Source organism: Alligator sinensis, unplaced genomic scaffold (genome assembly GCF_000455745.1).
Source record: "Alligator sinensis unplaced genomic scaffold, ASM45574v1 scaffold1185_1, whole genome shotgun sequence".
NCBI classification, from domain to species: Eukaryota; Metazoa; Chordata; order Crocodylia; family Alligatoridae; genus Alligator; species Alligator sinensis.
Window position 1 is genome coordinate 256,273 of NW_005842900.1, and position 11,974 is coordinate 268,246.

An 11,974-nucleotide genomic window follows, 5' to 3' on the forward strand; every position below is an offset into this window, starting at 1 on the left:
CTCTTTCCTACATATGCAGGGGGTCAGACTCGATGATCTATTGAGGTCCCTTCCGACCCTAACATCTATGAATCTATGAATGACAAGCCATCCTGTTACACAGCTGTTTAAGAGAATGGGGTAAAGGGAGGGGGAGAGAGAGAGAAAAAGAGAGAGATGAAATGACTTGACCAAGGTCACATAGTAAGTCTGTGGCAGGCAATTGAACGAAGATTTCTTGAGGGCCAAATCAGTGCTTTAACTGTAAGACAGACTTCCTTCTAGGTGGTGTTGGGGAGAAGCAGGAGTGGACTTTTTAGCCTAGGGACTGTGTGTTTTCTCTTCTACCTGGCAAAAATAGGCATGTAATTTGTGCTATGTTAGGGTAATCTCCATTTTCTTATAGGTGTCTATGAGAATTTGATGCTAGCTTGGCAGGGCTGGAAACTGAGCCATGTACTGATAGTGTGAGTAGTGCAGGGGCACCATTACTGCCAGAGTGCTCCTTCTGACTAGGAAAGCCACCTCAAAGGGTATCTAGTCTTTATATTCTACTGAGTCTCTTCTGGAGATGCCTGCTCCTCAGGAATAGGACTGATATCCTTCCCATCCCACATTTGACTCCTGGGACCATAAAACAGTTAACAAATGGACCCAATTGGACTCACTGCCCTGGAGGTCAAGTGTTGTGTATCCCATTCTCCAGCTTCTTCTAACCTGGCCAATTTTCACAATCTTGTCCAGGCAGATCATGTGTTGTGGTATCTGGCAACCAGCTTACAGAGAGGGACAAGTGAACTTTCCTTCTGTTGTATGGCTTTTTGCCAGCCCTACTACACTGGGGAAAAAGAAATCTAGTTTCTTGTGTGGGAGATCAAGTCAAAGAGCTATTTCCTAAATGAGAAACAGCCAGGGGCACCAGAGTCTGAAGGACGCCAAGTAATGACTTAAGTAAGATACCTGAAGCTTAACTTCTGCTTCAACTTCTGAGCACAGGCCATTCCCAAAATCCCTGATCTCCACTGCTATGTAAAAGGTGCTGGATTTCTGTTTTCTCTGCGAGCAGCACTCTGCCTAAACATCTTACCTCATCCCCGACACAGTAGCGCCCAGCTGTGTTCTTCAGGATCCGCTCCAGAGCTGTGGAAAGAGATCGTGCTGGGGTCAGGAATCTGGGGACTCCACTTTCAGGGGCTGTCTGAGGGGAAGAGGGAAAACACAGCAGCCTTTTTGATTGAGAGGAATGAAGGAATGAGCCACCCCAGGCCTTGAGTGGGGCTGCCCAGGAGGGCACCTGCAGGGAGGTGAAAATCACAAGGGCAGGAGTGAGATGGTACTTGAGCCCCAGCAGCCATTTGAGAGAGAGGATTGGAAGGGGCCTCCTGTGCCATCAAGTCTAGTCCCAGTGAATGCAGGAAACTATTTACTTAACAATTCCCTGGAATTGCCACTTTAAACCCCCCACACAGCTACAACTATGCTGATTATGTCAGCTACGGGACATACCTTGAAAGCCATTTGTAATGTAGTGCTGAGCCCATTCCAGCTTCTTCTCTCCCACTCGTTGCAGGACGGCCAGGTTCTGAGGAGGCCAAAGAAAGTTGCCAAGTTAGACTGACCCAGCAGGCTGCAACCTGCCCAAAACCTCCCCCAGACAGGGTCAGGGTTGGGAACAGAAGAGGACTGGGCACTAGGGATGGACACAAGATCCTCCTATTAGACCACTCCGTTTTCTGCTCTTGCTGACAGAATCAGAAATTCCAGCTACCTTCTCAGAGTTCCCCAAAACAGCCCACTCCAGAACACTCCTCCACCGGGACTCACTCATTCCCACAAGATGTTAAATCCTGCAGCTAAAGTCTGGCACCCTGCAGCTAAATTCAGCTGTTCTTGAAGAGAAGCCCTGGCATCCCACAGATTGCTTAGGGAAGATCAGCCTTTGCAACAGTATCATGTTTTTTTCCATTGAGGAACTAGGCAGATAGCTCTATCCATGCTGAGCCTGGATTGGGTCTGGTTAGTAAGGTAAACAGGACAGCGTCCCTGGCCAGCAACTTAGAGGGTAGAAAAATAAGAGCTTCCACTGCAGCTACAGAAGTATGCTGGTGGCAACCAGAAGCTACTAGTGCACCCACGCATCCTGCTCTCCTGGGTGCTCAGCTGCATTGTTATGCCTCCAGATCTGATATCACTGGCTCTGTGAAAAGTATCCTCTGTTGCCCACCAGCAGTTTAAATTGCATGATGCTGTTGTAATTGCTTAGAGACCCCAGGCTGGGTTTGCATCAGTCTGCATCTCACGGGCCTGCTTGTGACAGGACAGTACCTGTAGGGGTTGAATGCCAGAAACAATGTGATCTGAGATCATTCGGACTTGGGCTCTCTTCTTCTGGTCTTGAGGCAGGAGTCTGGGGTTAGGTCGGGTCTCTTCCAGGTACTCAATGATGGCCAGCTGCAAGGAGCAAGGAGATGGGGTAGGATACTAGTGGGATGATGAGAAAAGCCAGCCCCAATATAAGGCAAAAACTGTGGGGGAATCATGGGCAAAGACTTCCAGTCTGCTTGGTCCAGCAGTGACTATTCTAATTGCCCCATAGCAAAGATGGAGGATTCCTAATGTATAGAAACATCCTCAGGGAAACTTGACTGACCTGGCTCATACCACGTGATGTCAGTTCCTTTTGACAGGGTCTGCCAGGCAAACTGCTTGGTTTGAGGTGGGATTTTAAAGCAGCTGCTGAACTAGGATTACTAACAGCAGGTGCTAAGGAGGATTTCCTGGAAGCAGGGATGGGGCAAACAACTTACCCCAGCAGTCTGCCTGCAGGAGCTCCATTCTAGTCCCCTCCCAGTCTGAATCATCTTCTTCATCTCAGATGCCAAGTGGTCAATAACTCTGAGACCAGGCACCCTGGGACCAAAGTCCTACTTCCAGGCAGGACAGCAGGACAGAGTGAATGATTAACAGGCAGAGCTGCTGGGTCACTCACCGACTGAGACAGGGTGATGCCATCAATTTTTAAGGCTGGGACCTGCTGCATTGGATTCACTACCTGGAACTCAGCAGCAAGCTGGGGAGAGAAGACCCTGGGATTACTCCTGCACTGTAGCCTACAAAACCCAACATTCCCTCACAGGAATCCTCAGGGGCCCTAGAGCTCTGTAAATGGTCTCACAGCATCTGATCATCTGGGAGGAGTATGTGTCAGCTTCACTTTGTCGCCCACCTTTTTATGTAGCAAAGGGAAGTGCAGACCTGCTCCACTGGTACCCATAAGATTTCCAGCTAGGTTTTTTTCTTGGCCTCTCCCTCTGCATTAGTCCCACTAATCCTGGCATGTCCTGAGCCACCTCTGGATGCTAGTGTGTGCTCCTACTGGGTTTCAGGGGCCACTGGGGTTATGAGCAGGGCATACAGCATTACCTCCACATTATTCACTGGCTTGGGGACAAGTTCAGAAGTCCTTTCCCAACTGCTATAGCTGTGCAACTGCACTGTCAGTGTTATAGTCCCTCAGGGAAGATCATATTGTCATACCCAAACCCCAGCCTCAGTGATGCCACATGGCCAGTCATTCTCTAGTGCAGGGGTGCTCAGTATCTGGCCCATGGGCCAAATGTGGCCTGCAGAGCCATTGCATCTGGCCCATGGGGCTCCCCACAGGTCGGGAAATGTGGTGGCTGGGGAGCAGTGGCCATTAATAGGACCATCCTCCCTTGCTGCCAAATTCCCATGTCCCATTCCCCTCACACAGCTGATTCAGGGTCAGACCTCACCCCCTTCCCCCGCACAGCTGGATGGAGCTGAGACACGCTCTCTTCCTGCATGTGGCTGGACTGGGGCCAGGCTATGCCCCCATCCCCCACATGGCTGGATTGGTGCCAGGCTGCACTCCATGTGGCCAGATGGGGCCCTGCGACATCTGCCTTGGGTGCCAGATTGGGGTCACCAGCCAGATCCAGCCTGCAGACAGCCTGGGCACTTCCCATCCAGCCTGATAGGGAAAAAGGTTGGGCACCACTGCCCTAATATGTGGTTCGTACATCTTGACAAATGCCACCATTTTCTGGTGTCACCCTGTATGACCCAGGGCTGCACCAGAAGCAGACAGCATTCATTTTTTACTGCCTGCACTCAGTGAGTATGTCTTATCATTGAGTGTCCATACACGAGCAGCGAAGTATTCCAGTCACTCTAATTAAAGTGCTGCGCCCACTGCCATGAAGCATGTTTAAAAGTGCCCATTGTGACTGAAGCCAGAGAGGGCCTTCAGCCTCCTGGACACGGACTGGCACAGACATTAGAGGGGTGGAGAAAATATTTAGGTCTCATGTAACAATTTTCCCCTTCACTCCTGGAGGCCAGAGCAAGATTAGTTCTTTTGGTAGCTTCTTTAGCATTCCACCCAGTTCTGGGTTTAAAGATCCCAAGCAATGGTGCTCTCACTGTGTTCCTTGGAGAGAGACCTCCATGGCCTGATACATCTCCAAGTTGTAGAGGCCTGATCTCAGCTTTTTTTGTTTGTTTGCTTACACTGACACCAAGAAAAGGAGTTGAGGACCCCAGAGAGGTCAGAGATGACCATGAGATATCAAAGAGATCTGAAATAAGTTCTTTGACCCTTATGTTCCCAGCAAGTGACCTGGGTCTAGTTTTCCACAGCATCTGATGACCTCTGATTGAATTTCTAGCAACTAATCCAGCCTATAGCCTACCTATTTCCAGTAAACCCAAGCTTAGTCTGTGCAGGCCACCTGTGAAGACTGACAATATTTTTCTTCTCTCTTACCTGCTGTCCTCCATCCTTCAGAAGGTTCACTGGCACTTGGTCATACGTGATTCCCTTCAGGGCCAGTGCTAGAGGGAATGTAAAACATGGATTCAGAGATAAAGTGAAGCTAGGCATGTTTCAAAGGAAATGAGCAGGGGAGAGTGCATCCTACTAAATGGTTTTGCAACTCAGCACCTCCTAGCATAGGGGCTCACAGGAAGAATACCCACACCACTTCCTGCAGGACCATGTTGAAATAGTTCTCAGCCAAGTACTGAGCAGGTCTAGCTCTGCTTTCCTGGCAAGACCAGATAAGATCACAGTTTGAGGCAGCATCAGTGTAGTAACACAGTGCAGGCCCCTTTAAGGAATGCAGATGTGGACATCTGGATTCCATTAGCTTTATGGAGAAAGAATGTGTCTTAACAGGCTCTGAAAGTGTATGAAAAGAGGAATTCAGGGAGGGGGGAAGCCATCCAAAGCCCACTATGGGAGGCCAGTCCTGAGAGGAAAATCCTCTTACAATGTCAGTCATGAAAACAGTGAAAAGTGTGTACCAAGCACACAAGGAAACTCCTACATTTCCCATCTGCCCGGAGCCAACAAAGTGATTTTGGTGTTTGCTACTGCCTCTCCCTGGGGAAATGGAGAAAAATCAAAGTCCTATTTTTGCTGACTGCTCTCTCTCAATAGGTCACTGATTAGGTGGGTTTACTGGAGGGAAGGTTACTGTTTGGAAAAAGTGCTGAGGCAACAGTGCTAGAGCAAAGGAGAGTTAACCACCAGACCTTACCAATTCTCACCCTCCAGGAGCAGGAACTTCGGAAATAACTATAGAGAACCGGCTGGGGAAAGAGAGAGGAAAGCCAATTACATGATGGTAACTCTGCAAGTTGCCCAGCTAGAGCCCACCATGAACATGAGACATTCGAGGAACCTCGCTAATTAAGAAAGAGGAGCTCTAGGTGCTACCTCTGCTTTTAGGTGGTACAGTTCCTTTTGGGGGTTCAAAAATGTTACCATGCTTGATTCAGCTTCCTGCAATACAATACGAATACGAGTTGGGTGATTCTAGCCCCTTCAAAATGTCCCTCATTGTTACTTTCAGATGTCAGCATCTTGACCCGTGTCACTGATTTCCAAAATAAAATTTCCCAGTGAATAATAAGCTGCAATTGAAATCCAGTGGCCTGAGGTGTCCCTTCAAGCCATCCAGGGACAAGCAGAGTACATTCCTAGTGTGGAAGAACAGCTGTTGCTCCCTGAGTGCTAAGAATACAGGGAAACAAATTGCCAGAGACCTGAGGGAACTCTGCCCGCCCCCCCTTCACACCCCTCAGATCTCACCTTCCCAGAGGGCGAGGATGCCATGTTCTGTGTGTTCAATTCACTCAAGGGAGTGAAAGCCACCTCCCACAGCCTTTCCTTTTAGCTCAGCCGAGGTGGGGGCAGGGGTGGGAGGTTCTGTCCCTACCGCCAATGAGAAAAGTGCCAAATTCCAAAATCTTGGCCTCCTGTAGCCAGAAGATACAGCAACAGCAGCCAGCTATCTTCTGCTCGGTGTGGATGCGCCTTAAGACACCCATCCACTATACTCTTTAGCTTGTTGGAACATGCCCATCACTTTGGTATCCCTAATACCTGAGGATGGTTGTGTCATATTTATTTATCTAGATTTTGCCATGCTGCTGTTGTTACAGGGACTCTCAGGCTGTCAGAAGCTGTGAGTGCAGAATCACAGACGGGAGGGGGAGGGGGTGTATAGAAGGAAACCAGAATCTGCACATAGAGGTTTCTGTGCTCATTGCATGGGTGCCAGCCACAGCCTGTCTTTCTGTAAAACACTGAATACACTCGCTCTGCTTAGCATAATGCAAGGTCCCTCTTCTGCATATAAAGCTTATTTTTGGTTCCTATTGATTAGGAAGCCATTTCCTATTTATAGTTTTGTCTGTTGGAGGTTAATATATTAATGCACTCCTTAGAGGTTAATATATAAATTTTCATATGCCCACACATACACTGCAGTGAAACAATATCTCCATTTCATAGGTGCTGACTCCATCCCAGAGACATATGAAGTGACTTGCTTATTGTTACACCATGAGTCAGTGGCAAATCAGAAACAGCATGTGAGTCTTGTATCTAAACAGCAAACCAATTCTCCAGCTACATTTTATTTAAAATCGTTTATAAAACGTAAATGTTTGATGAATTATCCCAGTGATGTCTGCCTAAGAAATGGTTTGCAGAGAGGGAGGAATGACATCAGTGCTGTGAACTCTGTTTTATTGTATGATGATACTAGCCAATGGGTTTATTACAGCCTTACCTCCCAGAATCAGGGAGTAAGAAAAAAATATCAGCTTTCTTTTTTCAAGTAAGCCATTAGCCTTCAGGCTTAGAGAGCAAAGCCAGAAGATACCACCCCTAAAAGACTCAATAACCAGACAGCAAACACAAGGTAGACAACACAATTTTTGTTGATATTTCTTTGGGGACCTTGCTCAAGGTTTTGGAAGAGTTGGGGGCTGGCAGTACTGTGATGAGACAATGCCTTCTCTTGAATACACCTATTTCCTGGTTCTACTCTCAGAATTAGGGAAGACATTTTTCTCCTTATTCTCAGTGTAGGTTTTTTTCCCAATCTGCAGTAATTTGTGAACTAAATTGTAGCATGCTAATTGCTTTGCTCTGTAACTTCAGGAGCTCCAGAGACTTTACTAATAGATCATTGAAAACAACTCTTCCCTCTGCTGGGAAGTGTCTCCAAAGCATAGCCCTTGGGGCAATCTCTAAATGTATCCAGTTTTGCTCCTGAGCTATACTTTGGAAGAAACACTCAGCTCATGAAGGGGAGCAGGTGGCAAGAGCTTTATTTTTTTTTAAGGAAAATTTTTCATGACCCATGTCAAATTAGCCAGATTAGGTACAAATCAGTTTGAATCATGCAAGAACCATATGTGGCCCTGCTACCGGCAAGTATTCTCCACCCCAGCCCCGGGCTTCATATACTTCCAAATCCTTTGGCAGGCATCCTACATGCAAGCCCAAGCCCAGAGGCTTGAGATTCAGATACCCCTGAGTTTCGCTTGCCCTCAGCCATACGGCCAGAGCTTATGCTCCTCTCTAATGCCTAAGGAAAGACAGAGGAGAGAAGAAAGGGATAATGAGGAAGCAGGTGGCGCCTGTTGATAACCTCATGCAGTCACAGAAGGGTTGAAAGCAGGGTCTTTGTCATAGGTATGCAGCTCTGGAATGTCTTCTCCACCAGTGGGTAACAAAAGCACCACAGGGCTATACCACTTCCATGCTGTGCCTGGGAGCACTAAAATAAGGCCATGTAGTCCCCTGTGCATTGTCCTGAGCATGTCCTACCACAACTCTTACGTACTGTCCTGGGTGTGCTTATTGACATGTGCTCAGGGCTACCCCAAACAACCAGAGCAACTAATTCTGGGGATCTGGCCTGCACAGAGCCAGCAGGCAGTACCTGCTTCAAGGCAGCGCTCCCAGAAGCAACAAGGAAGCAAGGTAGACATGCCCTTGAGGTCGATCCCTGTTCTTAGCACAAGGTGTAGGCATTTCCAGTTCGGTTATAGAGGCAGATTACTTTGGGGGCTAAGGGGTTAATGGAGGTTTGGGGGCTGCTTCGTGGCTTATCTAGTCTCATTACCTATGGGAGTTTGTTTTTCCCACCTCTTTTGTCTCCAGCACAAAAATATATATGCTCACTCCAGATTGAAAGCGGGTCTTCCAATCCTCCATGGTGGAGTAGAAAGGCATCACACTTACTTTAACCTCAGGGATAATTTGTGTCACAACCCAAGGGTGTGATTTTTGTTTGTGTGCGCTTCGGCACCGCTAAATTATTTCCCGCCACTCGTAGCTTTCTTTGCAGGGTGCATTTCTAGGTTGCAAAAGAGAAATGCACGGTGCAAGGAGTTCCCGCCATTCGTATACAAATTTGTGTCCCACTATTGGCCAGTTCTAAATTATTCCCATGTGGCAGCTAGCGATTGGCTTGCTAGCCGTATAAGAGGCTTGAGTGGTTTCCGCCCAAGTTGGAGATCTCCGGAGGAGAACCCTGCAAGGGGGGACTCCGTAAACATCTTGAGGAGAACTCTAGGTGTGCTGCGGAGCCTATCGGACCCAGCACGTGTACCTTAGAGCTGGCTATAGGGGTCTGATCAGCCTCTCGCCTCTCCCCGTCGCTGCCTGATCCCTCGACGTACCCTTCCCTGCGCGCAAGTTCTACGGAGCCTAGCAAACTTTGTGCGAGTGTATCCAGAGCTCTGTCCATGTTTGAGTCCTGCAGGTTTATCTTCCCGTTACCGAAAACCCATTGCGACGTACTCTCGTGTTTTGCATCTTCCCGTTGCCAAAAACCCCCTGCGACGTACTCTCGTGCCCTGCAGGTTCGATTTTTGTTTTTTTTTTTTTTTGTACCTGCAACTCAAGCAAGTTTTCCTGCCTGCACCGCGACCATCTTCGGTGTAAGTAAAATAATCTTTAATCAACCACTAAGTGTCCGTGCCTAATTCTAGCGTGCCGCCTGCCTTCCCCGACCCGGCGTGTCTGGGCTGCTGGCCACAGCCCGCCGCACAAAAACAAGGGCAGAGCAAATTTGTCAACTGTAGTAAAGTGCACGTGTAGATGCAACCAGTGAGAACTTCTTAGCTCAAGATGGAGCACTGTGTGGTGGGCCTTGTGGCTTCCACAGTCAGCATGGCTCCATAGCCTTTTCTCCAAATGTCACCTCTACTTAGCCTCTACCTATACCAGCATATCCTTGACCCCTTTCACTCTATTTACTTAGACCCCTGCACTATAACTTCCCTGTAGGCATTCACTACCTGAAGATGATAGCCCAAGCTACAATAGCTATCCTGGAACCACGGGAAGAATGTTCCTGTAAGGTGCACCCAAGAGGAAACCCTTTCTTAAACTCACTACCTGTGCTTTGCTAGTTTATAATTTAGCATCATAACAAAGAACAGGGCAAACTACTCTGCTCTTGACTGCTCAGTACATGGGCAGTAGCAAGGAGAGAGGGTCCCACTGTTAAAGCTGGCTAAACAGGATGCTGCTTGTGATAAGATAATTTTAGTTTCATTTCCTTTACAGTACATGCTGCTACAAATACTGATCCAAACATCTTACCCTCCTCCCCTTTCCCCCCTGTAAATTTGCCATCTCCCTTCATAGTATCATAGTGCTTAGGGTCAGAAGGCATCTAAACAGATCATCAGGTCTGACCCCTTGCCCCAGGCAGGAATGGGTGCCGGGGTCATAGAAGCCTTAGGAGCCTCTATGTCAGGGGTGGGCAATTATTTCGAGTGGAGGGCCGCTTACTAAGTTTTGGCAAGCCATCGAGGGCCGCGTGACAGGCAGCCAGGGGCAGATATATATTAATTTTCTAAATTTTTTAGGGGCCCCATGGGCTGGATAGAATGGCATGGCAGGCTGCATCTGCCCCATGGGCCGCATTTTGCCCACCCCTGCTCTATGTAGAGGCCAAAACAGAATTTGATCGCTTCAAACATTTTTTCCATTCTCCAACTGTCCTTATATTAAGCTGCATTTGTTTCTTTCCTAGAGACATGTAGACATCAGATGCTGATTTAGGCTCTGATCTTCCTAGCTGTTGTGTGGATAGACCCCAACCCTTATGCAAATCTCCAGTGCAGGCAATGAGACTGTACAGATGCATGGACTGTACCTTGCAGGACTATTTAGACTGAATCAATGGCTCACCATTTCTAGCCTGCCTCCCTTGAACTTCTAGACTTGCCAGTAGCTTTCACAAATGCTCAGTTTGGAATGAAGCCCCTCCTACACTGACCCAAGTAGCCCCTAGCTAAAAAGAAGTCTTGCACTGCTGTGGCTCTCCACCCCTAGAGTAAATACCTTCACCAGGGCTGCACTCATCTTGCATCTCCAGCCCCACTCTCTCTCTTCCCGAGAGAGGGATCTGCAGCTGCCAGGATGCTAATACGGCATTGGCTAATCTTCTCTCCTTTCCTTGCTCTCTACAGGCCTGCTAATGCTGCCAGTCTCGCTGACAGGAAGCCACCGCCCTATTGTGGGTGTTGCAGGGATTCTGGGAAGAGTAGTTCCAGCTGCTTCCTCAGGTGTTTGGGCCCGGTGTGGGACAGCGCTTTCCGAAAGATTACAGCTGATGGTTTATTAATGGAGGGAAAGTTTTTTAATTTCTCCTACACACTGACTGTTTTCCTTCTATAGCTTCAGTGCAGACTTTAAACTTAAACCATCCTCTTTGCCCGCAGCCCAAGAAGCAACATCCATCCGTTCCACCCAAGTGCAAGTATAAAACCAGGCAGGCTCTGCCTGGGCTGCTGTTAGAGGCAGGTCTGATCTCCTGCATTGCCCTTGTAGGATTCTCTCTGACAGCTGTAAGCATCGGTTGTCCTAAAGCAGTGGTTTTTAACCCTATTTAGACTTGAGGCGCCCCGGATTAAGTCAAGCCCCTCCTCCCCTCCCAAAATACCAACTCGTTTTCAGTATTATTTTTAACTACAGAAAAATACTAAGGCAATTTTTCCCTTGCAGAGAACTGGGAAAGCCCACAGCAGGGCAGGATGATTTTGACGCTACGGATTCCTGTTTGGAATCGATCTTACTCCACTTTCTAACTCTCCTGTGAGATACGAATTTTCATTTCTACTTAGGGCAAATTATACAATCTTTGCATTCTCCTATACCTGAGGAAGGGCGTGTGTGCCTGATGTGCGGGCCGGGAGCGACCCGAGCCCTTTTCCGTGCTGCACGCGGGCTGTGGCCAGCAGCCCAGGCATGCCAGGTCGGAGAGGGAAGGCCGTCGAGCTGGAATTAGGCACAAACGCGTAGCGGTAGTTTTAAAGATTGTTTACTTACACCGAGATGGCAGTGGTGCAGGCTGGAAAACTTGATTGAGTTGCAGTTACAGACAGACAACACAGACAGTCTCGTGGAGGTTGCTAGGCTCCACGGTGCAGAGCTCCGGATGCTCTGGGTGAACAAGCCACCAAAATGGGAATCGTAGATACATCTTATAAAAGTCGCGCTCGAAGACGGGAAGAGGTGGGCGGTGGATCAGGCCGCCAAGCTCCTCTGGATCTCACACAGGGTTTCTATTACCCTGCCGTGTACCCAGAGTCCCCACGAGATGGATATGGAGTCCTCTTCGGCTTGGGCGGAAACTGCTCAAGCCTCTTATACGGC

The 11,974-nt window shown here is 48.4% G+C and overlaps 1 protein-coding gene across 5 annotated transcripts in view; it reads right to left on the reverse strand.

The window, feature by feature from the left end:
- GSTZ1 (glutathione S-transferase zeta 1) overlaps positions 1 to 10,778 on the reverse strand; it is a 13,966-nt gene extending 3,188 nt beyond the window's left edge. For 2 of the 5 annotated variants that reach the window (XR_003091862.1, XM_006035954.3), the window contains exons 1-7: positions 6,098 to 6,159; positions 5,544 to 5,595; positions 4,769 to 4,836; positions 2,969 to 3,049; positions 2,305 to 2,430; positions 1,486 to 1,561; positions 1,067 to 1,119 (exon numbers count right to left, since the gene is read on the reverse strand). Coding sequence is in view for 4 of the 5 variants with exons in the window: in XM_006035954.3 (XP_006036016.1) it covers positions 1,067 to 1,119; positions 1,486 to 1,561; positions 2,305 to 2,430; positions 2,969 to 3,049; positions 4,769 to 4,836; positions 5,544 to 5,595; positions 6,098 to 6,121 (480 nt within the window). In the remaining variant the exon portion in view is untranslated. Of the gene's footprint in view, positions 1 to 1,066; positions 1,120 to 1,485; positions 1,562 to 2,304; positions 2,431 to 2,968; positions 3,050 to 4,768; positions 4,837 to 5,543; positions 5,596 to 6,097; positions 6,160 to 10,660 lie in introns of those variants that run through there. The other 3 variants (XM_006035955.3, XM_025192172.1, XM_014525838.2) reach the window with 3 other exon arrangements.
- Between the last annotated feature and the right edge of the window lie 1,196 nt (positions 10,779 to 11,974).